The 27,736-nt window shown below is 42.5% G+C and overlaps 1 protein-coding gene across 2 annotated transcripts in view; it reads left to right on the top strand.

Annotated features, from left to right (window-relative positions):
• The window catches only part of LOC102171874 (constitutive coactivator of PPAR-gamma-like protein 1), a 117,348-nt gene that overhangs the window by 49,858 nt on the left and 39,754 nt on the right, over positions 1 to 27,736 (top strand). For both annotated transcript variants that reach the window (XM_005684175.3, XM_018052502.1), the window contains exons 6-8: positions 14,669 to 14,766; positions 15,007 to 15,284; positions 25,012 to 25,099. In XM_005684175.3, coding sequence (XP_005684232.3) covers positions 14,669 to 14,766; positions 15,007 to 15,284; positions 25,012 to 25,099 — 464 coding nt within the window. The remainder of the gene's footprint in view (positions 1 to 14,668; positions 14,767 to 15,006; positions 15,285 to 25,011; positions 25,100 to 27,736) is intronic.

Raw genomic sequence — 27,736 nt, forward strand, 5'->3', positions numbered from 1 at the left:
TGGGCAAAATATTCCCTTGATATTTCCAGTTTTCCTGAAGAGATTTGTCATCTTTTCCCTTCTGTTATTTTCCTCTATTTTTATTCACTGTTCATTGAAGAAGGCCTTCTTGTCTCCCTGAAACTCTGCATTTAGTTGGATGTAACTTTCCCTTTCTCCCTTGCTTTTCGCTTCTGTCTTCAGCTATTTGTAAAGCCTCGTCAGAAGGCAAAAACCATTTTGCCTTCCTGCTTTTCTTTTTCTTTGCAGGGACCCACTAAATGGAGAGTGATGACTGAAATGGAAATCAGAAGCCTAGAAGAGTTAGGGAAATGCTTTCTTGAATTAGGGAAATATTTTCTTGGCATCCCACATGAGCATGTAAGACATATTTTCCACAAAAAAAATATTCCTGAAAGCAGTAGGTTGATCGTAAGTGGTCTTTTCAAATCATAGTTCATTATGTTATTCTACAAGAAAACACATTCAGAATTTTGAACAACCAAAGCGGAACATAACTTTCTTGTTCATTAGAGCCTTTCTCTATTAATCATTTTAGAAACTAGAATATGTGTAGAGTTTTAGAAAAAAAATGTTACAGAATCATTGTAGAAGCTCAAGAGTATGACTACTGAGAATAAAAATGGGGAGAGTTGATTCTACCCTGAGTTGTTAATCTGGCTAGAATTTTAGGTTCTACCACAGAAAAGTTTTCAGAATCTCAGTTGGCTTCAGGACTCTGTATTTTCAAAAGAAAAACCTTCCTGGCCAGATCCATGTGAACTGGCATTGGGAGGTGACTGCTGTGTCTTCCATGCTTTTCCTTCTGAGTCTAGGTAGTTTTCTGCAGGATTGAGGGAAAAAACCTCAGACCTCCATACTGTTATTGGATGGTGTGGAATTTATAGAAGGAAGTGCACATACTCCCTGTCTCATTGCTGGGAGGCCTCGTCTGCATAGTGTATAGTCCCTTTCTTTTTCCAGTCCATACTGTATTTATACTGTGGACTCCCAGAAATTATATATTATGAGTATATACAATAATGGATATATATAATATCCATTTGTATTTATTATGTATATTTATGAATTGTATCTACTAGATAGATTTTTAAAGTAAGTTACAGGTGAGATTAACATTAATTTTAAAGCATTTACTCCTGTCAGAAACACTGTGTTGGGAATTGGGGATCTAGAGATGAGTATGCTTTTTCCCTTTCCGTCATTGTATTGAATGGCCACCATTGCCAGAGAACCCTCAGTCTACATGTAAGCACAAATAACATAGGTCAGAATTGAGTTGTCAGTAGTATTTGGCTCCCTGATTGAACAAGTAGTTCTTAAGCCTTAGCTGTGCTCCATTGTGAATCATTGGGAGAATTTAAGAATAAGAAATAACAAGAGATATGAGAGGCCACCTCAGGTCCATGCATATGGATTCTGTAGGCATCAGCCAATCCTTGTCTATTTGTGAAAAGCCATGCAAGGGACACAGAGGCCCACTGCGCCAGCAAAAGCGTGCAGCGTGTCCTCATGGCCTTCCTCGTGAAAAACAGATGAGCTGTCACTGCACACTGCTAGAATAACCACAGTCCACACACTGTCACCACCAAATGCCGGTGAGGACGTGGGACACAGAAACCCTTACTCCTTGCTGGGAGGAATACAATACGAAGGTTCAGCCACTCTGAAGACGTGGTTGCAGTTTCTTACAAACCCGAACGTACTCTTAGCATACGATCCAGTAATCCTGCTGTGTGGTATTTACCCAAAGGAGTTGAATACTGGCGTTCACGCAGAAACCTGCATGTGAATGTTTATAGCAGCTTTAGTCACAGATGCCAAGACATGGCAGTAACTAGGATATTCTTAACTAGGTGAATGGATAAGTAAACTGCTACATCCAGACAATGGGCTGTTATCTAGTGCTGAAAAGAGACTGGCTACTTAGCCGTGAAAAGACATGGAAAAACCTTAAATATGCATTGAAAGAAACTAATATGAAAGGCTATATACTGTTTGATTCCATCTGTGACATTCTGGGAAAGACAAAGCTATGGACACAGTAAGATAGTCAAGGGTTCCAGGGTTGGAGGGTGAGAGAGGAGTGAATAGGCAAAGCATGGAGTTTTTAGAGCAGTGAAAATGTAATGCTGGATTTATGTCATTGTAAATTTGTCCAGACTTACAGAATACACACCACAAAGAGGAAATCCTAATGTAAACTATAGACTTTAGTTAATAGTAATGTATGCAAGCCAGGCTTCAACAGTACATGAACCGTGAACTTCCAGATGTTCAAGCTGGATTTAGAAAAGGCAGAGGAACCAAAGATCAATTTGCCAACATCTGTTGGATCATCGAAAAAGCACGAGAGTTCCAGAAAAACATCTATTTCTGCTTTATTGAGTACGCCAAAGTCTTTGACTGTGTGGATCACAACAAACTGGAAAATTCTTCAAGAGATGGGAAGACCAGACCACCTGACCTGCCTCTTAAGAAGTCTGTATGCAGGTGAGGAAGCAACAGTTAGAACTGGACATGGAACAACAGACTGGTTCCAAATAGGAAAGGAGTATATCAAGCCTGTGTATTGTCACCCTGCTTATTTAACTTCTATGCAGAGTACATCATGAGAAACGCTGGACTGGATGAAGCACAAGCTGGAATCAAGATTGCTGGAAGAAATATCAATAACCTCAGATATGCAGATGACACCACCTTTATGGCAGAAAAGCGAAGAAGAGCTAAAGAGCCTCTTGGTGAAAGTGAAAGAGGAGAGTGAAAAAGTTGCCTTAAAGCTCAACATTCAGAAAATGAAGCTCATGGCATCTGGTCCCATCACTTCATGGGAAATAGATGGGGAAACAGTGGAAACTGACAGACTTTATTTTCTTGGGCTCCAAAATCACTGCAGGTGGTGACTGCAGCCATGAAATTAAAAGACGCTTACTCTTTGGAAGAAAAGTTATGACTAACCTAGACAGCATATTAAAAAGCAGAGACATTACTTTGCCAACAAAAGTCCGTCTAGTCAAGGCTATGGTTTTTCCAGTAGTCATATATGGATGTGAGAGTTGGACTATAAAGAAAGCTGAGCACCGAAGAATTGATGCTTTTGAACTGTGGTGTTGGAGAAGATTCTTGAGAGTCCCTTGGACTGCAAGGAGATCCATCCAGTCCATCCTAAAGGAGATCAGTCCTGAATCCTGATGCTGGAATGGAAGGACTGATGCTGAAGCTGAAACTCCAATACTTTGACTACCTGATGTGAAGAGCTGACTCATTGGAAAAGACCCTGATGCTGGGAAAGGTTGAAGGCGAGAGGAGAAGGGGACGACAGAGGATGAGATGTTGGATGGCATCACCGACTCAATGGATGTGAGTGAGTAAACTCCAGAAGTTGGTAATGGACCGGGAGGCCTGGCGTGCTGCATCAATATTGGATCATCAGTTGTAACAAATGTACCATAGTAATGCAGGGTGTGTACCTTCTGCTTATGTTTTCTGTAATTCCTCGAAAAATAGTCTATTAATTTTTTAAAAAAGAATGGATGAGCTCCTTGATATGTTTACTTCCTACCAGGCACTGTGCTGAGTGTTGAACAAGGTAGTAGACAGGACAGATGTCACTGTTGCCCTTTCAGGTGATTGAGATGAGGAATCATACAGGAAAGTAACAAGAGACAGTCAAGGAATACCAGCCTGGTTAAAACAATACTCGATTAAACCAGTGTTTGGTTCTGTTCAATTAAATTAATGTTTAGGTGAGGTTTGAGTGTAAAGTAGGAATTTAGCAAAATTACAGTATAGAGGAAGAATATATACAGAGGAGACAGAATGTGTAAAGGTTCTGAGGTGGAGGCCAGGATGTAGAAGAAACAAGAATGTGGTTGGAACACAGGAGAGCAAGGGAAGGAGTAGGTGATGCTTGTTGGGCTGGAGTGCAGTGGCCGTGTAGGGCCTTAGACTTACTCTTTGGACCATGAAAACTCATTGAAGGCTTTTTCACTGTGAAAACTTAAAATTATTTTGAAACTATCATATGCACAATATATTTGTACAGTAAATAAAGCAGACATCAGTGGAGTATTACTAGTATCAGAGTCCTATCCTTGTCTCTCCCTGGACACATTCCCCTGTGCTCCAGCACCGTGAATTTTGTATTAATGGTCTCTTTGCTTTTCTTTATTGTGTCTGTGCCCTGAGTACTAATTAGAGCCATGGAAATGGGTGGGATTCCTTGGGGAGGTTTTTGTGGAGGGCACTCTGTAGGGAGGTCTTGAGATAGTGTGCCTCAGGTCAGGGAAGGGGGTGGAGCTGGGGACACAGGGAGAGCAGTGCAATAGCCAGAGGAGTTGTGGCAAGAACAGCTGTCAGAGAGAGGAGGCGGAGGTGCCTGTGGCACTCAGAGCTCCCAGACCCCCTGCAGGTGCACGTGGCTGCTTGGTTCTCAGCAAGGTGTGAGGGATCCTAGGAAAAATAGTGTTTTGGCTTTGCACCTTCTTCTATACTGTAAAAGATGGAAGAGGGTAGGATGGGTGGCCAGCACCAGTCCCCCAAATCTACCTGAACTGTTTCCATAAAGGACTTGAAATGGGAGGGAGGTTTGAACATACTTCAACTTTGAGGTAGATGATGAAATCTGAGAGGGGGGCTGTGAAGGGAGATGGAAGTTGGGAGGGGATCGTGGCCCTGGGTCCCTTGGAGCACAGACGTGGACGTCTGGTGGGGATCAAGGGATCTGTCAGGGCAGCAGTGCATGTGCAAATAATAGAGAATTGTGCAAGGAGAACCATATTGAAATAGGAGCTCTCACCACTAAAGCAAAGAACACATTCTATATAGTGTCCCCAAAGAAAGGACCTCTGGCTATAGAAACTTTGAAGGTGCTGGTAGAGAGGCCCCATGGGCATTTTACCTGGACAGGCCTGCCCAGATCAGGGGCCGGCACCAGCCTGTGTCCTGACATGTCCTCAAGGTTGGCCACATTCCTCCAGACTGGGTCAGAGGATCATGACTTACAAAATGCTGAATGGAAAACTTCAGTTCCAACCACTGGTGACCCATCTACAGGAGAACATAAATGCCTCCTGTCTTAACAGGAATAATTAGACACTGTAGTTGGTGCTCCTGGACCCCAGCTCTTGGGACTGGGGCTCAGAAAGGTGCAAGTTCCAGTTTAAGGGAAAAATAAGAACCATTCGCTGGGCTGTCCTTCTGGACCATGACTTTGCTGGAAGGCATCACTTTCTGATGTCTTCAGAAAGTGGCTTCCTGTGGATGCAGTCTGCATGGTGCTCAGCAAACTGTTCCGTTGTTTGTTGCCGGGCCTTCTAGGTTGTGTTGACACAACCTATCTTTTTGAAAATATAGCTCTACCTCCCCGACAACGTGCATTCTCAGCATGGGAGGGAATGGGCAGCAAGTGTCCCCCCGAACATGAAGACAGTCTGTGAAGAAAGATATGGTGCCTGCCGGGCTTCCTTGGCTGATGAGAAGAGTCTCTAAGGTCTCCAGGACTCAGGGCTGCCCGTTCAGGTCCACTGTGGGACACAGTAGCTGTGCAGAGTCCATAGTGTGACCTGACCAGAATAGAGGGTGATGGCATTGCTCCTGTGGCTCTGTTGAGCTCCTCAGCTGCCACTGCGCGCCAGGAAACATTGCTCTCAGGACCTTATCCACCTGCTGCCATTGCCCATGCACCCACGCTCACCATGCAGGGCCTCCTGCTGCAAGTGCTGGCTGTAGCAAGGCCACAGGATCCATATAAGGCAACCTGCTTTGTTCCCACCCAACAGTGTACCTCTGGGACTTTGTTGTGACTTCACAAAGGTTTGCTTTCATAGTAGGTTTTTTTTTTTTTCCTGCCTTAGTATTTTTAAAGCTTGTCTAATATAAAGCCTTTGACTGTGTGGATCACAATAAACTGTGGAAAATTCTGAAAGAGATGGGAATACCAGACTACCTGACCTGCCTCTTGAGAAACCTATATGCAGGTCAGGAAGCAACAGTTAGAACTGGACATGGAACAACAGACTGGTTCCAAGTAGGAAAAGGGGTGCGTCAAGGCTGTATATTGTCACCCTGCTTATTTAACTTCTATGCAGAGTACATCATGAGAAACGCTGGGCTGGATGAAGCACAAGCTGAAATCAAGATTGCTGGGAGAAATATCAATAACCTCAGATATGCAGATGACACCACCCTTATGGCAGAAAGGGAAGAGGAACTAAAGAGCCTCTTAATGAAAGTGAAAGAGGAGAGTGAAAAAGTTGGCTTAAAGCTCAACATTCCGAAAACGAAGATCATGGCATCTGGTCCCATCACTTCATGGGAAATAGATGGGGAAAGAGTGGAAGCAGTGTCAGACTTTATCTTTCTGGGCTCCCAAATCACTGCAGATGGTGATTGCAGCCATGAAATTAAGACGTTTACTCCTTGGAAGGAAAGTTATGACCAACCTAGATAGCATATTAAAAAGCAGAGACATTACTTTGCCACCAAAGGTCCGTCTAGTCAAGGCTATGGTTTCTTCAGTGGTCACGTATGGATGTGAGAGTTGGACTGTGAAGAAAGCTGAGTGCTGAAGAATTGATGCTTTTGATGTGTGGTGTTGGAGAAGACTCTTAAGAGTCCCTTGGACTGCAAGGAGATCTAACCAGTCCATTCTAAAGGAGATCAGCCCTGGGTGTTCTTTGAAAGGACTGATGCTAAAGCTGAAACTCCAGTACTTTGGCAATCTCATGCAAAGAGTTGACTCATTGGAAAAGACCCTGATGCTGGGAGGGATTGGGGGCAGGAGGAGAAGGGCACGACAGAGGATGAGATGGCTGGATGGCATCACCGACTCGATGGACGTGAGTTTGAGTGAACTCCGGGAGTTGGTGATGGACAGGGAGGCCTGATGTGCTGCGATTCATGGGGTAGCAAAGAGTTGGACACGACTGAGCGACTGAACTGAATGTTTCACAGTGGGGCTGTGCTGTATGTAATCTACTTAGCCATGTCCTGTGGTCATCATCTAGAATATTAAGGTTTTTTTTTTACTGTTACAGTGATCATTAAAAAAATTTTTTTTTAATTGTCACCAAGTATTTGACATTATACTGTTGCTAACTCTGATGCTGGGAGGGATTGGGGGCAGGAGGAGAAGGGGACAACAGAGGATGAGATGGCTGGATGGCATCACTGACTCGATGGATGTCAGTCTGAGTGAACTCCGGGAGTTGGTGATGGACAGGGAAGCCTGGTGTGCTGCAATTCATGGGGTCGCAAAGAGTCGGATACGACTGAGCGACTGAACTGAACTGATACTTCAATAATAAGTTCTTGAAATTTGGCATTCTTTACGAAGTTATATAATATTCGTTCTTTAAAACTTTGTTTACTAAACCCACTTTTTCCAGAATTTTGCTTTAATTTTCTTACCATGGAAAGCTTTAAATGTAACTGAAAAATACAGAGGATAGTATAGTATCACGAGCATTAGGGTACCCACTAAACAGGTGGAATAGATGTCTTCAAAGAAATACATTAGGCGTTTCTAAAAGTCATGTCTTAAGGTTTTTATATTTCTTTACCTCATATATGAAATAATAAATCACAGTGTTTTGATTGTTAATTAAATGCTGCATTGTACCTGCCATTCTGTGTTTGCCCTTCTTTTTTTTTTGAGATGTGTGCATGCTCATTGTTTTCAATTTGTATCTTGTTAAAGCTAATGCAAATGGCATTGATGTCAAGCCGCCAGGGGTCTGACAGAATAGATGCTGCCAGAGAGAAGCTAAGATGCTATCATGTTAAATAGAAAGTCCATTTATTCCTGCTCCTTCTTTATCGTTAATTCTCATGCAGGTCACGGGAGTCTCTCAGTCCATTCCTGTGACCTTTCATTCAGTTCTTAGTGAGTTTATTTCAGTTGATGTGGTATGAAGTGCTATAGGCTGTCTGGTCTTGTGGTTTTTTGAAATGTCATTAAAAAAAAAAACCAAACCTGAAAATTAGTCATTTTGGAAGAACTGAAAATATGTCTCCTTTTAGTTGTTGTCTGGTTTAAAAGACTGCAAGGGTGTCTTCCTGAGGTGGACACAGCTTGTCATCAGGTCTCTTGGTAGCTTCTCAGTATTCAGTGACAGAAGGGGTCTGCCAGTTCAGTTTATCAGTGACTTCCGAATAAAGGCCTTCAGACTCTTTTTTGAGGTTGTGCTTTTTAGAATTCACAGAGGGACAGAAACTACTTTGTCTTGATTTACCATAAACTGTGTAGGTGGCTAGATGAGATTTTGCTGTTTAATGCCTGCGATTCAAAACTGATTAAGTGAACCCAGGAAGTTAATATATTTGAGTAAAATTTGGGATAAACTTGTCACTGCTCTGTAAGACTCAGGTAACACGTGAATTTGAATCATGCTGTATCCTTTGAGGTCCATGCACATGTTTAAACTCAGGGACAGAAGAAATTTGGATAGCCAGGAATTCTATGTAAGCACCAGGCTACCTCCCAACCATGGACTATTGCTACAACAGTTAAGCACTCAAAGCAGTGCTGTCATTGATGAACTGCTCTAGTTCTCAGAAAGGTCTTTATATTTATGTTGACCTGAAATGTGCTTCCCCAGGTTGGTTTTCATTGCTTATAATTCTTTCAGGTGCCTACTTCTTTATTCATGATCTTACTTTTCTTGGTCCCATACTTAATCTTCCATTGTGGGGGCTTCTCTTCTGAACGGTGACCTTTGACTTTAACTGTGTGGTCTTGCCAGCTGATGTTCTAGGCTGGCATCAGCTGCCCCAGCTCTGAGCTCTTGGGAGTTGGTACTCAATGGAAACTAAGTTCAGTCTTCTAAAAACCCGGGACGATTTCTGTCTGTCCCTTCCCAGAAAGCCCCATGACTTCCTTGGCTGAGCCCTCATGCCTGGTCTTCAGTCCAGCCAGAACTACCAGGCTTCAGAGGCCATACCAGTGTCCTGTTGGTTCCCACTGTCCCTTTCCCGACCTTGCCTTCAGAAGTTATTCATTTGGGAGAGGTGTTAGTTGCTTAGTCATGTCTGACTCTTTGTGACCCCATGGACTGTAGCCCATCAGACTCCTCTTGTCCATGGGATTTTCCAGGTAAAACTCATGGAATTTAATAGATTTGAGTAAAATTTGGGATGAACTTGTCACTGCTCTGTAAGACTCAGGTAACACGTGAAATTGAATCATGCTCTATCCTTTGAGGTCCATGCACATGTTGTTTAAACTCAGGGACAGAAGAGAGTTGCTACCATTTCCTTCTCCAGGGGATCTTCCCAAACCGCAGGGATTGAACCCAGGTCTCCTGCATTGCAGGTGGATTCTTTACTGTCTGAGCCACCAGGGAAGCCCAAGGATGAAAACAAATTATGTAAAATTCTCCTTTGTATAACTTTGTGCCTTAACTTCTGTAGAATATTGGTATTGAGTAAATGTGTCAAAATGGTTATCATAGTTTGAAAGTTTCGCATTTTTTTTTACAGGCACTGAAAGCTAGTTGATGGTAGGGAATATACTGACTTATTTCATCTTTAATTTTTCAAAGCTATGTTTTTTGTGTATCACTTGAAAATCATGTATAAGCACCCATCTCAAATATTTTTAGAATGTTACTTTGTTACTGTTGTTTATTTAATGTAACATTGTTACAGTAACATGCCTAGTAATAGATGAATAAATCTTAGTTTAATCCAGAGAAAAACTGATTAGCTTCATCCAGGCACAGTGAGTAATTCAAGAGAGTGGATGCTACACAACGTATCTTATGTATGAGAGTTAACAGCTAAGAACAATTGAAAGGGCTGCAATGCATGCTTGCTTTCTCTTATTCTCAAGTAGTTAATATTTACATATTTTTTAATTAAGAAAATATTCTTCATGTAGTAATTGAACACTTTTTCCTCCTTTCATCTGTCTGCATTCTGCATACTCGATCAAAAGTCTACCTCTGTTAGTAAGTATTTGTGAAAGGAGGAGAATGAGAACTGGTGATGTTAATCTCCGCTGTGTGCACTGGTGTCAACTTTGAGAAAGACGCCTTGTCACACAGAAGACAGACAATGATTCTGCTTAGCTGCATGAGGGCATTGAGAACAAGAACTGATTTACAAGAAGGCATGCAATATGCAGAGGCAGGCCCTTGCGCATCAGACATTTCTGCAGCCATCAGAGAAATGCAGACAAATTAATTCACTTAATAGACTAGGTTATGACAGAAGAGTAACTCGTTCTGTGTGTTCTCAAAAGTTTGTTTGAGGTCAGTGATTGAAATATGACTTCAGAAAATATTCTCTCCTTGGGAATCTTTGCTTTTAAGTTATAATTGTGTATGTTTGTATTGGAGGGTTTCTTTCTCTCTTTCATTTTTTTTAGGGAAGGTGTGTGCTTTCAGGAAGTTTGTAGCATATGATGGTCAAAAATAGAGTGAAACATGAGTGTTCATCTTCGCTTGAAAACTGCTGCATAATTGAAGGGTCCAGTCTCTCATTCTTATTACTTGGAAGTTAAGTATGGCAGGTCAGCTATAAGGGATTGTAAACTAGACTTTTTACAGTGATTTAAATTATAGTATTAGAGCTTGAGTGGATTTTGTAATACTCTCACCCAAAATCTGGCTGAAATTCATGATCACCAGTTAAGGGACTTTAACAGTTAGAGCATCATGTATCTCATACGTGGAGGTTTGTTAACTTGTGGACCTAACTGATCAGGAGTGTCTCCTTGCGTGTGTGAGTGCACGAAAATATGCGTGTATGTCTGTGTGGTCAATGTACATGTTCATGTGAGTGTGTGAGGTGAACATTTGCCTGTATGTGAGCACGTGGACGTGTGTGTAGACAGGCATCAGCCCCGTATGCACATGTACCAATGTCACCATTGCCAGCTGTCTGTCCTGCAGCTGTCTCTGTTCAGCCAAAGGTGGAGGCTGGGCCACCGTTTCTGTCTGTGCAAGGTGTGATCAGAGAATTGTGGCGTTACCAACTTGAGTTCCAGGAACTAGGAGATGGGATCTTCCAACAGATCATGACTTCTGAGGCTCCTGACTCTCTAGGGTAGTAAGAAGTGAGCAGTGGCCCAAGCCTCAGTGCTCCCAGTGTTCTTTCAGTGAATGAGAGGGTGCATTTGAGGCATATTATTATTTGGGGGTGGGGGCTATCACATGTACATTACCAGATGGTCAGTACTGAAATCAGATTGATTATATTGTTTGCAGCCAAAGATGGACAAACTCTATACAGTCAAAAACAAGACCTGGAGCTGACTGTGGCTCAGATCATCAGCTCTTTTTTGCAAAATTCAGCCTTAGATTGAAGAAAGTAGGGAAAAAGCACTAGGCCATTCAGGTATGACCTAAAACAGATCCCTTATGATTATACAGTGTAAATGACAAGTAGATTCAAAGGATTAGATCTGATAGACAGTGTGCCTGAAAAACTATGGATGGAGGTTAACGTTGTACAGGAGGCAGTGACCAAAGCTGTCCCAAAGAAATAGAAATGCAAGAAGGCAAAGTGAGAAAGGGAAAGATATACCCAACTGAATGCAGAGTTCCAGAGAATAGCAGGTAGAGATAAGAAAGCCTTCTTCAGTGACCAATACAAAGAAATAGAGGAAAACAACAGAATGGGAAAAGACTAGAGATCTCTACAAGAAAATTAGTGATACCAAGGGAAAATTTCATGCAAAGATAGGCACAATAAAGGGCAGAAGCTACAAGGACCTAACTGAAGTAGATGAGATTAAAAAGAGGTGGAAAGAATACATAGAACTGTATTTAAAAGGTCCTAACGACCCAGATAGCAGTGATGGTGTGGTCACTACTCTAGAGCCAGACATCCTGGAGTGTGAAGTCAAGTGGGCCTTAGGAAGCATTACTACAAACAAAGCTAGCAGAGGTGATGGATTTCCAGTTGACCTATTTCAAACCCTAAAAGATGATGCTGGTAAACTGCTACACTCAATATGTCAGTAAATTTGGAAAACTCATCAGTGGCCAGTGTACTAGAAAAGATCAGTTTTCATTCCAGTCCCAAAGAATGGCAGTGCCAAAGAATGCTCAAACTACTGTATAATTGTGCTCATTTCACGTGCTAGCAAGGTAATGCTCAGAATCCTTCAAGCTAGGCTTCAGCAGTATGTGAACCGAGAACTTCCATACATGTAAGCTGGATTTAGAAAAGGCAGAAGAACCAGGGATCAAATTGCTAACATCCATTGTATCATAGAAAAAGCTAGAGGATTCTAGAAAAACATCTACTTCTGCTTCATTGATTATGCCAAAACCTTTGCCTGTGTGGATCACAACAAAATGTGGAAAACTCTTAAAGAGATGGGAATATCAGACCACCTTAACTATCTCCTGGGAAACCTTAATGCAGGTCAAGAAGCAACAGTTAGAACTTTACCTGGAACAACGGATTGGTTCAAAATTGGGAAAGGAGTACATTGAGGCATTTATTGTCACCCTGCTTATTTGACTTCTATGCAGAGTATATCATATGAAATGCCAGGCTGGATGAATCGCAAGGTGGAATCAGGATCGTTGGGAGAAATATCAACAACCTCAGATATGCAGGAGATATGCAGGTGATACCACTTTAATGGCAGAAAACAAAGAGGAACTCAAGAACCTCTTGATGAAGGTGAAAGAAGAGAGTGAAAAAGCTAGCTTAAAACTCAGCATTCCAAAAACTAAGATCATGGCATCTGGTCCCATCACGTCATGGCAAATAGATGGGGAAAAAATGGAAACAGTGACAGATTTTATTTTCTTGGGCTCCAAAATCACTGCGGATGGTGACTGCAGCCGTGAAATTAAAAGACACTTGCTCCTCGGAAGGAAAACTATGACAAACCTAGACAGCATATTAAAAAGGAGAGATATTACTTTACCAACAAAGTTCCATCTAGTCAAAGCTATAGTTTTTCCAGTAGTCCTGTATGGATGTGATAGTTGGACCATGAAGAAGGCTAGGTGCCCAGAATTGATGCTTTTGAACTGTGGTGCTGGAGAAGACTCTTAAGAGTCCCTTGGACAGCAAGGAAGTCAAACCAGTAAATCCTAAAGGAAATTAACCCTGAATATTCATTGAAAGGACTCTTGCTGAAGCTCCAATATTTTGGTCACCTGATGTGAAGAGCCAACTCGTTGGAAAAGACCCTGATGCTGGGAAGGATTGAGGGCAGGAGGAGAAGGAGGTGGCATGAGGAGAAGGATGAGAAGGATGAGATGGTTGGATGGCGTCACTGACTCAATGGACATGAGTTTGAGCAAATTCCAGAAGATAGTGAAGGACAGGGAAGCCTCTGTGCTGTAGTTCATGGGGTTGTAAAGCGTCAGACCTGACTTAGCCACTGAACAGCAACAGTTATTTTTTTGAATTAAATGTGTGTTTATTTTTCTTGACAAATTGTGATTTGTGGGTTGTTTGTTTTTCACCTGGTGTCACTTGGATTTTGAGGTAAGAAAAGTGCTCTTCCTGTGCTAAATGGCATTTGCGTTGTGGTGACTCTAGACTTGGTCTTGTTCTGTTTCTAAATGGAACCTAATGAGATCGTGTGGCCATGGGGGTTTAGGTGGTGTCTATCGTGTGTTCTCTCAGGGTGTGTTTTCTGTGTCAAATGCAGTCTGAGTCCTGATGCCAGCCTCGGGTCTTGTAGTATCTGTGCTTTCCCGCATAGGCTATCTTCTCAGGCACCCCACAAAACCCTAAGGAGTCTCCTCATTTTTATCACATCAGTAAACCATGATATTGTGAAGTGTATTTAGCACAAGGGCCACACCAATCGCCTGTCACTGCATGCTCAGGCCATTGGCCTGCCTGCCTTGCTCATGCTGGCCCCTCCTCTCCTCAGATCTGCAAGGAGACCGAATGTTGTGGACCTGGAGTTTTCTGGATCTTGGAATGCGTTGATTGCTTTATGTCATGTCTTTAAGCTGATAGGGGACCCAATCCTGCCTAATGCTGTGTTTGGGTCTACTTCTCTACATGTTTTCCATTCTGTGCTTGAGTTTTTTTAAGTTAGCATGAGGATAATGAAGAACAAACACCAGGTTTATAAAGTCATCTTCTAAGGAAGCACAAAATCCCAAGTTATTGACTCTGCACTGCCTGTGTAATGCATATGTAACGTGATCATGGTTTCCTTAACAATGGAAAAAAAAAAACAGGAATATATATAGCAACTACCACATTTCACTTTTTATACTTAAAAGTGTGCTAGTAGCTTAGAACCTAATTTTAGTTTAAATTGAAGAATTCTCTTGCCTCACATACGGTAGGGGAAGTGCTGTGTCCTTTTATTCCTTTCGAACCTAGAGTACTACAGGGTTTCCAGCTTTGTCAGCAATGAGCAGAGAATGAGAACATCTGTTAGGTTACAGACAGAGACAAACCAGGCATTCAAGGAAATGAACCTAAACAGAAACACAGTCAGATAGTAATTGAAAATTCTTGAAAGTTAGAAATCTAGCCCTAATGTATGAAATTGATCATTGTAAGGTTAAATATTTTAAGCATGAATTTCTAAAGGTTTCTGGGAAGTGGAGCCAGTGACGTGCTTGCACCCTGGAGGTGTAAGTCAGATGGCAATGTGTGTTAGCTGTGCTGTGTCTTGGGGAATGTCCTGCTCACAGTTGTTTATTGTTTTCTTTCCGTATTGATGAAACAGCCAGACCAAATCCGTTTGGAATGCCTGGGATAGTGCCACCGTATGTCCCCCCCCAGATGCTCAACATTCCACAGACCTCTCTGCAAGCAAAGCCTGTGGTAAGGCCTTTCCTGTCCATCCGCAGCCTTGTCTGCCCAGCCTTGTCATGGGGGACAGCTGCCTTGAAAGCTACATATGAATCAAATCTTAATGAATGCTAAGATAGTTTCTTAACACTCCTAATATGTGAAGTAGGTGCCAGAATTTGTTGAATTAAAATTTAGCCAAGACCGGGTTATGCTAATATGTTCTGGGCCATGCAGTATGTGTGCACATGTGATTTGTATGCTCTGTTTAAGGCCCCCCAGGTGCCTAGCCCAGGTGCTCCGGGCCAGGGTCCACACCCGTACAACCTCGCTGAGCCGGCTCTCACCTTGGAAACCAGCGGAAAGAATCTGACTGAGCAGAACTACACTAACATTCCTCATGAAGGAAAACATACCCCACTGTATGAACGGTCCTCCCCAATCAACCCAGCTCCAAGCGGCAGTCCCAATCACGTGGACTCAGCATACTTTCCTGGTTCTTCTACGTCATCATCTTCAGACAATGATGAAGGCAGTGGAGGAGCTGCAAAGTGAGTGGTGTATGGAGGAGCTGGTGCTTCCTGGAAGTGTAGCAGCTGCCTTAGGCTGCTTAAGTAGCTTGTAGTCCCCAGAGAAGCTGCCTTCTGGCTGGCTGGCTGGCCGGCCCACGGCACTGATGGTTGTGTTCAAAGATGCTGTTTGTTGTAGGTAGGTGACAGTTACTCTTTGCTTGACTGGGATTCCTCAGACCAAGAGAAAAGGTTAGACATTTCCTGTGGGCTTCCAAGGTTGAAAGTGTGTATTATGCCAGCCCCAGTTCTTGGGTTCCCCTCTTTTTTGGGTGTAATTTTAGCAAACTTAGTTTGTGTGACCACCAAATGTGGTAAAGTTATCTGAGCAAGTTCTACTTGACTCTCTTCGGGCTGTGATTTCCCTACTGCCACCCTCAGAAAGCGTTTTAAATTAGACTTCTATGGTTTTCAGTCTCTTGGCTCCTGGATTGAAGGGGAATCAGAATTTCCTTTTGTTCTGAATTCAATAACTTGAATCCCAACTCCCCAGATCATAGGACTATTCTTGACATAACACTCTTCTCCTAACCAAAACTGTAGAAAGCTGCCAGACCCAGGCTGAAATTCTCCCTGTAGAGAGGAATATTTTAAGCAATGTGTGTCCCTGAATAAATGAGTTTTCAAATATTAATTTGTTAGAATCTGATGGAGAAAGTCTTGAAATGCATAGTCCTCCTCCTCCCCTTACATAACCTTACGTTTCTAAGAAACCTGGTTCAAAAAGAGAAAGAAGAAAGGAAAGGAACAGTCTTTCTCTTTGCATCTGCATCTCTTTTCCTCGGTTTGAACTCTGATTCACAGTAGATGGCCAAGGCTAGTTATTGCTGTGTCAGTTTCTGCTGAAAAAAAATTGAGACGCAATTTCCAGTCTTCCTGCAAGTTCTTATGGGTGTGCCACCTGAAGCCAGAGATTTTTCCTCTTTTGCACTCTTTTTCTCCATCTGTAAAATGGGCACTAAGTCTGCTGACCTCCCCAGCAGGGAGGTCACTAAGTCACCACTTAGTCACCGCTAGGGCCCCAAATGGGCAGTTACTGAGGAGTTTGCTGCCATCCAGGGATGTATGCTGTTGTGAAACAGAGAGGCATAATGTGCCCAAATGTTTACTTGCTGTATGTGCAGTCCTAAAATTCTAAAAATGAAGTAAAAAGTTGTAATTTATTATTCAAACTTTTAAAATTAACCTTCTAGGAAGGTAACATTGAAGACCTACTGAATGAGAATTGCTATGCTGAGGCTTAGAAATCTGCATGTGTAGATGAGACCATGTGACTCTTTAGCGCAGGAAGTTTGAGAACAGCCGATATATGCCTCAGGAGCCCTTTCACTCTCTAAGGAACTATAAGTTTTCTTTTAAAAATTGGCTCATGTTAGCAAGACCAAAGTATCTATAGTATACAATAGTAAAGAATCTTCCTGTGTGCAGGAGATGCAAGTTTCATCCCTGGGTTGGGAAAATCCCCTGGAGAAGAAATGGCAACCCACTCCCACATTCTTGCCTGGAAAATCCCATGGACAGAGTAGCCTGGTAGGCTGCAATCCATGAGGTTGCAAAAGAGTCAGACACGACTGAGTGACTAATCAACAAGAGCGCATTCTTTCTGGATTCTGAAACACAGGTAGAAATAAAACACAGAGCCATTCTTTGTGGCTCAGAGTCCTGTGCAGATGACAAGCATGTTGAGCAAGGAAAGGCCCCGGTCTGGGGAGGTCCAGTGTCGATCCTGTGCCTATGGTTGGGGTTGCAGAGCTAATGTGAGTTACCTACTTAATTTGGCAAACTGCCCTGTTAGGAAATGAGTTGAACTTGAGTAAGATTGAGAGTGAGTCCCTTTTTTTGTGCATACTCACTCTGCCCTGTTCCTGAAGGTTCTGATCAGTTCCTTTCCTGGAGTTTTTTCTCAGTCTTAGTTGTCTCTCTTACCTCTAAGCTCTGTAGCACTTAACTGTCTGTTTCCCCAACTGAGGGCATTTTTATTGCGTTTTTCTGGAAGCGCCTCTGTAAGATCTCCATATGTGGGAGTAGCGTGGGCGTCTCACCCTCTCATGGTGTGAATTGCGGTGGAAAAGGCAGAGCACATGCACAATCTGGAACTGAAAGGTTGCTAAGATTGGATCAAGTTTTGTGGCTTAGGAATGTTTTCATTTCTTTGAATCTGTTTTTCTATTTATTATAACAAATAAGAAGTAGACGTGGCTGAGACGGTAAAGAATCTGCCGGCAGTGTGGAAGACTCAGGTTCAGTCCCTGCGTTGGGAAGATGCCCTGGAGAAGGGAATGGCAACCGACTCCAGTGTTCTTGTCTGGAGAATTCCAGGGACAGAGGAGCCTAGCGGGCTACAGTCCATGGGGTCACAATGAATCAGACATGCCTGAGTGAATAACACACAGTAGGTAGACATGTTAAAACTGAGAAGAAGGACGGAAGGAAAAGGGGATAGGAACTTGTACCAGAGGTTCAGGGTCATAAGCCAGGCAGAGTAGGACCTGGGATCAACCCTGATTATGGGCACCCCTTTCTTGCTAAGAAGGACAGTGTTCATTATTTCAGGGTGAGGATTCTGGTTGAATAAGTTGTGTGTGTGCCCTTTTGAGGCCATGCAGAGGACAGAGGATTTCTTTCCTAGTTTAGAGGCTAAGTAGGGGCATTAAGTCAGTTAAGATTTGGTTTACCTTTGGTTTGGACTTAGGATAGAACTCCTGGGTCTACACTGTGCTTTCAGGATGCTCTTGAAGGAAAGAAATCATCAGTTCATTTAGCCAAGCAACATTTGAGCACTTGCTGTCTATCAGTGAGCATGGTGGTAGGCAGCACCCAAGTGCTGAGTAGGTGAAGCAAGCACCAGATGAGTGGGCCAGATGAGGGCCTCCAGTGAGGCAGGATCTGAGCCATGACAGAGTGGGGAGAAAGCTGGACGAGAATGCAGGGTGGAAGAAGGGGAAGCCAGTGTGGCTGCGATGTCAAGTGAGATGAAGGCTGGATGGTGTGGAGTCTTGAGTTCTAAGTGTGACAGAAAGCATCCAGTATCTGCTTGGAATGATCCTGGGGCTGTAAAGAGCCCAGAGTTTCACAGGTGTCTGGGTCACCAGGCCATTTGGCTGGGGAAATTACTGTACAGTTTAACTGAAGTGCCACCTTTCATACCAGCTTCTGCAGATTGACTGTAGAAGCATTTGTAATTGCCCTTCCTTAAGACACTGAGTTGTACGGTAGAGAAGAGGGAGGCCTGAACTGCCCCTGGCTGGGTGTGCCCTTTCCTGTTTGATTCCCTCAGGCATTTCCACCATATTCCCCATGGTACTGGGAAATAATCTTGAACGTGGAAGATTACAAAATAAGTGACCTCATTTCCCCAATGGAAAAGCAATGGCTTTTTTTTTTTTTAAAAAAAGATTGTGTGGACAGGTAATGGGGACTATATAAGAGTATGCCTCCCCAAAATACCCTGCCCCAGAATTAACCCCCAAATAAGCCCTTCCTCCCCCCCCAAAAAACATCCAGCTTCCTACAAATTAAAAAGAATATAAACATGCGATTCACAGAGGAAACAGATGGTCAATAACATAAAAGTTTGATGTTTACTTTCATTTAAAGAAAAGAAAAAGGAAGGTAACTTAAAACCTAAGAAGGTACCTTTTTTTAACCTATGGAATTGGCAACTATTGGTGTTTTTTCCTTATCTTTATGTGTTTTCTTATTTGGCTGTGCCAAGTCTTAGTTGTAGCGGGCAGGATCTTTGACCTTTAGCTGCAGCATGCAGACTCCTCATTGTGGTACGTGGGACCTAGTTCCCTGACCAGGCGTCGAGCCCGGGCCCCCTGCACTGGGAGCATGGAGTCTTAGCCACTGTACCAGCAGGGAAGTCCCACGTTGGTTTTTGAAGATAAAGCTCAGTGGGGGACGTTGGTGGAGTTGGTGGGGCATGAGGATTGGGCTTTCCTGGCACGTCCTTGGTCTCTGTGCAACCTATAAGAGGTTGCTGTCAGTGCCCGAGGGACTGCCGACCATTGCAGAGACCCAGTGCTGTCAGGACCGCGTCCCCCAACCTCCTGTGGTTCGTCTTGCCGGGTACCAGTTGCCGCTTGTGGTGTGGCCTGAAACTCCATGGGCCCAATGCTCCCAATGTGACTAGGAGGTCTTTGGGTTGTACATGGTTTAAATTAGTTGATGAATGACCACAGTAAGTTTCAGCTATCACTATTATTTAAAAAATAACCATGGAGCCAATAAAATACCAAAACATTTACTTCATTCTTAACGTAAATACCAAAGAATTTCATTTAGCACCCTTCAGCTAGTGTCCCAGGAAACATGCTTCTTCTAATGCATCTTTTTTCCTTTAAGTGGTATTGGTGTTCTGCATTTCTAATATCTTCTGAGAAAAACTATTCTGAATTAATTTTATGCTTGGTTAACAATACTGATTATCTTTGCCATCAAAGGTAGAGGGTCTGTGTAAGATCTAGCCACTCACTGACCCAGCAGGCATTTTATGTCAAGCTGGTATTGAAGTCCTGTCAGGCTTCCTTTCCAGAGAAACTGTTTGCAAAGATAGTTACATTTTACCCTGGCCCTAGGGTACCCAGTCCCAGACAGACTAAATAAGCTTCAGTTTTCCTTTCAGATTGTTACACTGTTGTGCAAGTTCTAGCCACTTACTGACCCATGTAGGCATTTTATGTCGAGCTTATCTGACTCGGGTGTTTCTGAACATTCACTTGGGTAGGAAAAGCCATGAGAAGTCCTCTGACAAACACGTAAGAGGAGTGTCCGGGACAAGAGCTCCATTTTGACTGCTGCATAAGAATGAGACAAGTACTTCTGAAAGAATCTGAATGTATGTGGCCCTAGCTTAATTTGGGGCATAGGGAGATGTACCTATAAAGGATATTTATGTATGTGATACTCCTGCGGCTTCCGTTATCAGGGAGCTCAAGTCTTCACCCTATATAGTAGGAACACCTGGCAATCAGAACTCTTGGGGGTCTGTTGAATGAGAGCAGGCTGTGGGTCAAATCTCTCTTCCTTTCTCGGGATGGGGAGCAGATGAAAATGAAAATGTATGTACATTTGTTGAAACTTGCACATGGTTTAACCATATCTGTGACCTTACCCACATACACTAGATAGTGCTACTGAGGATTTGATCTTGTCCATGTTTTACTTCTTCCCTTTTGTTTTTCTTAAGTTAACTAATTAATTAATTTTGGCTGCACTAGCTCTTTGTCCTGTAGGTAGTTGAGGCAGGTGGGGGCTACTCTCTAGTTGCAATGTGTGGGCTTCTTGTTGCAGGGACTTTCTTGTTGCAGAGCATGGGCTCTAGAGCGCAGGCTCAGTAGTTGCGGCTCAAGGACTCTAGAGCGCAGGCTCAGTAGTTCTGGCACATGGGCTCAGTTGCCCCATCGCATGTGGGATCTTTGTTTCCAGACCAAGGATCAAACCTGTGTCCCCTGCATTGACAGACAGATGCTTAACCCCTGGGTAATCCCCCCTTTTGATTTTATTTGCCTTTTCTTCCTTTTTTGTTGACAAATAAGTCGTCTTGTGGTCAATGCTATCTTCCTTTTCTGTTCCACAAGAGCAAACCACACCCAGGACAGCTGTGGTGAGTGAGAAGTCACTGTGACGGGTCAGACACTTGGTATAAATTTGGATACCAGTCTACTTCCATCCTAGCATCACCAACCTGCTAACTAAAAAGAATGTGTTCGAGAGAATTCAGTGGTTAGGACAGTTGGCTACTTTCAACCAGCTTTAGTGCAGAAAAAGTCCCAGGTGTCCTGGAGTGAAGTGAGGCTTTGCATCACCTGTTGAGAATTCACAGATTCTCATCCTGGTGTGTTCTGTGTGGTGCTGGCCTTCCTCCTTGCCACCTGTTTGGGTAAGAGGGTAGTTCTTTTCTGTTGATTGCCTGTTACATCATAAATGCGTTTCATGGCTTTCTGGTAATAGCATGGGGTAATGTCTGGAATGGTGGGTCTGGGTTTGAATCCAGTCGTTGTTGCTGTGGCTGTGAATGGATTCTTGAACCTGAAGTTTACCCACAGAGAGTTGTGCCTTTGGCTGAGCAGGAAAATTCAAATCCAGAACACATGCAGCCTTCCTGTCCTGCCCCATCCACTTCCCTGTGGCCTGCCTGGGTCTCAGCAGGTTTTCTCAGGGCGAAGCTGATGAAACTTATGGCACCATTAGCAGTTCCAAGTGTGATTATTAGGTGGGAGCAGTTGTGCAAAATCTAACCTAACTGAATATACAAATATCTAGAAATTTCTAATCCATCTTGTTGTTCAAAGCATGGCATTTTTTGTATCAAATATTTTGTTTTCTTATGTTATAAAGTAATATAATTATCCTATTGAAGTATTCTGAATTTTTTAAATTAGCCACTGTCAAGATGTTTTTCAGGCAGAATTTTAGATTTTATAGTATAGTATTAAAAGATCATGCAAATATTTAGGTTATGATAACTTTTTAGTTTGGTAAACTTTTTAGTTTAGTTTATAAAACAAAACTAAGATTTATAAATAAAAATTTTACGTGATCTTAAGTGGGACAAGCTTCGGCATTAGTCACATGACATGATCTCCCCACTCCAGTGTGTCCATATAAAACCCAGATTTTATGCCTTTTTTTGCCATATCCATTTAGGCTACAGTTATGTGATTTAGTCATTCAGTTATTGCACACCTGTTCTGTAGTGACTGCATGATTTTATTATCTTTGTAGAGTTCATGACTGAGTGATACAAACAGATAGTAATGCTGAATGTGATGCATATCGTGAAACACAGAAACGAGAATAGCGAGCACAGGGTGGTTAGGGGAGGCTGCACCCAGTCGCAGCCAGCTTGTACAAGACAAGACATCACACGTGGCGATTGTTCAGTCACCCAGTCGTGTCCAACTCTTGGTGTCCCTGCAGCACACCAGGCCTCCCTGTCCCCCACCATCTTCTGGAGATTTCCCAGGTTCATGTCCATTGTATCAATGATGCCATCCAGCCATCTCATCCTCTGGTGCCCTCTTCTCCTTCTGCCCTCAGTCTTTCCCAGCATCAAGGACTTTTCCAATGAGTCACCTGTTCGCATCAGGGCATCACTTATAAAAGCTTAAATCTGTTGTAGAGAGGGAGGGGTGTTAGTCCAGCAGGACATGGAAGATCATTGCAGTCCATGCACCTGACCAAGAACCTGTATCCAAAATAGATGATGACTTCCTATAAGTCCTTAAGAGCATTCTGCACATTGTCCACTTGTTGTAGAATGTTTGAACAGGCACACCACAAAAGAAAGTATCGCACATGAGAAGATGCTCATCTTCATTATTATCCGAGAAGTGCAGATTAGACTATGCTTGAGATTCACCGCATTTCCTCCCAAAAGGCCAACCGAAGAAAAACAGAAAATACTAAGTGCTTCCGGGGCAGGGATCTCCTGTCGGACTGGATTGTAGACCCAGCTGTGGTGTGCCTCCACAGCACTGAGTGCATGTGGCCCTGAGACGGAACCAGCACTGCAGTAATACTGTTGAGCCAAAACTCCCAGACCTAGAAAGTGTACACATGCATGATTCTGTGTATATGGTGTACAAAAGCAGTCTTTGCTGTTAGAAGTTGGAATAACTGTTGCCCTTGAGGAAGTCTCAGGAGCAGGTCAAGAAGGGGGTTCTGGCCTGTCAGTCCTGTGTTGCTTATGTGGTGTGTTTGTAGACATTCATTAAGCTGTTCATGTGTGCATTTTGTAGATAGGATATCCTTAAATATATAAAATTGTAGGTAATAAATGTTATATTTCTGTATAAAACGCGTCAAGTAATATGTTCTTAAATTTCACACAATAAATGTTACTGACTTTTTAAGCAACTTTATTTATACTACCTTCTAAATAAACCACTTCAGAGCTACTCACCTTTCCTCCGCTTTGCTTGAAATACTCACTTTGGACATGTGTATGACAAGATTATATACTTTCTAATTCCCTATTTCAGGTCTTGGCATAATTATCACATAACATGTCCTGACCAGTAGATACTCAATGAATAATTGGTTGACTAATCAGTTTGTCCAGCTTCTAATCTGCTCAATTATGTAGTAGCTGCTCTTCTCCTGGATTTCAAATACAATGGATCACTATGCTCTTAGAATACTTGTATTTATTTTTGTGCTTTCTCATCGCTAGAGTTTCCTCTGGTTTTGTAAAGTTGTAGCCTGAGATTGTACACATGAGTAGCAAACTTGGACAGAACAATGGTTTCTCTGAGTCTTCACTGAAGACTAGGAGCCTGGATGCTGGATAACCTTGTTTGATGTGGAGGTATTGGAGTGACTGGCATCAAGGAACTAGACTCCAAAATATCACGACATGGGACATGGTTCTTGGTTTAAGATGGGTCAGTCTCACTCCTCTTTTTGCAATGGCTTTTTTTTTTAATAGAACTAAAATGTAGTTGATTAGAAGATGGAATTACCAAGTTTTAAAATCTCTGTCACATGAGTCAGATAAGGCAAGCCAAATAAAAGCTCTCTATGTTGGCTTGTCTTGTGGCCAGCACTGGTTTTAGAAGATAATTTTGGCTTGGAGCGATGCAGGGAGAGGGGCAAGCGAAGGGTGGATGCGTGTAGTGGCTCAGGTGATCCCCATGATCGTCAGCAACTCATCCCTACTCAAGCCCCTCTAGATTCCCTACTCCCTCCAGGATACTGCTCTTCACAAAGTTTGCCCAAGTACCAAAGTTAATTTTCTTTTACATTGTGGCCCATAATACACCAATGGAAAAAGAGTTTTTTAAATAATGTGATTCATATCACATTTGCTGCATCTGGTCTTTTCTGTTTCTGTCTCCCCTCCAGCAAGTGGAACCTTAGTTCCCTGACCAGGGATCAAACCCGTGCCCCCTGCAGTGAAAGAGAGGCGTCTTAGTCGCTGGTCCGCTAGGGAAGTCCCCATTTCCTTTTATTTTTTAAAAATGCTTGTTAAATCCCCTGCATTGTTTTCTCAGGCTACTAATTGGTCACAACCCACAGGTTTAAAGAATACTGATTGAAAAATACTTCATTCTGGTATTTCAAAAACATTGTAATCTTCTGTATCTTTTTTCCCACTTTTACTTTGCCAAAGAACATCGTTCCCCATCAGGTAACTTCTTTTTCTCTGCACTCAGAAATCCATTGCCTCTCCTTAGGCCTGCAAGGCACACACCTCTGAGTGAGTCATCGCTAGCCTTAGCTCCCATGCTCCCTACCATGAATAGGAATGCCCCCCATGAATTGTCATTGGCATATAATACTTTCCATGTATTTATAAATTACGAGTAACATTTGACCCGGATAACATTTAATCTTTTACTGCCTGATGATTGTCAATTGAATGTGATGTCTTATTTCTCCAAGATGACTGAGCCCCCAAAGGCAAGGCCTGCATTTGTCTCCTGTACACCCGCAGCACTAGCACATCCTAGGCCATCTTTAAGCCGAGCCGTGAGGCAGAGGTTAGGTGCTTGATTTCTCTTCCCCAGTGGGTGGTTGCCGTTGAAGTAGGTGGAAAGAGTTCTTGTGATAGGATTTTCTCTGGACAGGTTATTTCACAAGGTGGGATCAGCAAACCAAGGTATCCTTGGTTTGTAGGCTCAGGGCAGGCCCTTCTTATCATCATGAGTACGTATGGGAAGTGGTCAACACTAATTGGTATTTTTGTTCATTTTATGTTCAGCCATATCAGTGGGAACAAGATTGGCTGGGAGAAGACAGGAAGCCATTCGGAACCTCAAGCACGGGGAGACCCAGGAGACCAAACAAAGGTAGTAAGTCTGTGCCTTTTATTCTCTCAAATTCTCATTCTCTCAGCATGTAGTGCCAGGGATTGATTTAAAGTAAAATCCTCTCTCTCTCTCTTTTTTAAGCATGTTATTTATGAGTAATACATTGGCAAGTGTGAGCGGGGAAGGGCTGTGCTACTCCCGGTTTGCTCTCTCTCCCGGGGCAGGGTGGAGATCCTCTTCTTTCTGCTCACTACATAGCCTTTCAGAGCCCTCATTTCTTGTAGGGTTTTGTGATGATTAGGTGAGAAAAGTTTTGTGATGTATATATTAAAAAAGAAAAAATAAAAATAAACTGCATTTTATTCCCCCCCCTTATTTTCTATTTCTACTTGTTAATATTCATCTCTAGATGAATATTTTAAACTTACAAAGCCACATCTGTCCCCACCTGTGGTCACGTAGGATGAGCTGGTCTCTGGCTGGGAGAGGGCTTATTTTTATACAGGATGATGGAATGTTAGACATATGTTTAAAACTCTGAAATATTCTCACTGTTGAATGATTATCCTGAAAATAAATAACAGAAATGTTTTCTGGATACATACTCCAAAGCATTTTCAGTTGTTTATGTCTACATGCTATGGAACGGAAAGCATAGAAAACTTTCGTGAGTTATCCATGAATTATTCTTAAGGCTAATTTTGGCACTTTGTATTTTAAAGGATGAAATTAAGCACTCAATGCATACCACTAAAATAATACATTTTGTTTCAGAACAGAAAAATCAATATTTTTTGTTGTTATTGTTGTTAATTCTCTAAGTTGTGTCTCACTCCTTATAACCACATGAACTGCAGCATGCCAAGCTTCCCTGTCCTTTACTATCTTCTGGAGTTTGCTCAGACTCATGTCCATTAAGGTCAGTAATGCCATCCAGCCATCTCATCTGCTGTCATCCCCTTCTCCTCCTGCCCTCAGTCTTTCCCAGCATCAAGTCTTTTCCAATGAGTCAGCTGTTCACATCAGGTGGTCAAAGTATTGGAGCTTCAACTTCAGCATCAGTCCTTCCAATGAATATTCAGGGTTGATAACCTTTAAGATTGACTGTTCAAGGGACTTTCAAGAGTCTTCTCCAGCGCCATAGTTTGAAAGCATCAACTCTTGGGCACCCAGCCTTTTTTATGGTCCAACTCTCACACCCATACATGACTACTGGAAAAACCATGGCTTTGACTAGATGGACCTTTGTTGGTAAAGTAATGTCTTTGCTTTTTAATATGCTGTCCAAGTTTGTCATAATTTTCCTTCCAGGGAGCAAGTGTCTTTTAATTTCATGGCTGCAGTGATTTGGGGAGCCCAAGAAAATAAAATCTGCCACTGTTTCCATTTTTTCCCTGTCTATTTGCTATGAAGTGATGGGACCAGATGACATGATCTTAGTTTTTTGAATGCTGAATTTTAAGCCAGCTTTTTCACTCACCTCTTTCACCTTCATCAAGAGGTTCTTGAGTTCCTCTTCACTTTCTGCCATTAAAGTGGTATCATCTGCGTATCTGAGGTGTTTTTATTTCTCCTGGCAGTCTTGATTCTAGCTTGTGAGTCATCCAGCCCAGCATTTCGCATGAGATACTCTGCATAGAAGTTAAATAAGCAGGATGTAATACACAGCCTTGATGTACTGCTTTCCCAATTTTGAACCAATCTGTTGTTCCATGTCCAGTTCTGTTACTTCTTGTCCCTCATATAGGCTTCTCAGAGATAGGTAAAGTGGTCTGGTATTCCTATCTCTTTAAGAATTTCCAGTCGTTTGTTGAGATCCACACAGTCAAAGCTTTAGCGTAGTCAGTGAAGCAGAAGTAGATTTTTTTTTTTAAATTTCTTGCTTTTTCTATGATCCAGCAGATGTTGGCCATTTGATCTCTGGTTTCTCTGCCTTTTCTAAATCCAACTTGTACATCTGGAAGTTCTCAGTTCAAGTACTGCTGAAGTCTAGCTTTAAGGTTTTTGAGCATAGTCTTGTTAACATGTGAAATGAGTGCAGTTGTACAGCAGTTTGAACATTCTTTGGCATTGCCTTTCTTTGTATATTTTTTAGGGTGCCACAGAAGCAGTAAGTGAGCAATTATTATTTCTAGGATTTATTGTGAGGAAAAAAGTTTGCTGCAAAAATTATACTTGCTCTTGGTACACAATGGTGGCTCACAGGGTAAAGCGTCTGCTTGCATTGTGGGAGACCAGGTTCGATCCCCGGTTCGGGAAGATCCCCTGGGGAAGGAAATGGCAACCCATTCCAGTATTCTTGCCTGGAAAATCCCATGGACGGAGAAGCCTGATAGGCTACAGTCCATGGGGTTGCAAAGAGTCGGACACAACTGAGTGACTTTACTTTTCACTTTTGGTTAACAATTAGGACTTTGCTAAAATTTGTAAAGAGAAAACTAAGAATCTCCCTTCGGCACTGAGGTAGTCATTTGGTGTCCATACTCTTTCCTATTCATGTACGTATATTCTGTATTTTGGTGATTTGTTGTACAGAGTGGATATTTTTCACCTAATAATTTACCAAGCACATATTTCTGTGTCAGTTTATGTAGATCTGACTCATCAGTTTTAATGGTTTTAGCTTGTTCTTTGGTTTTAATTTTTGGCAGGCAGTTCCCTATGTATACTTAATTT

Source organism: Capra hircus, chromosome 8, assembly GCF_001704415.2.
Source record: "Capra hircus breed San Clemente chromosome 8, ASM170441v1, whole genome shotgun sequence".
Classification (NCBI taxonomy): Eukaryota; Metazoa; Chordata; class Mammalia; order Artiodactyla; family Bovidae; genus Capra; species Capra hircus.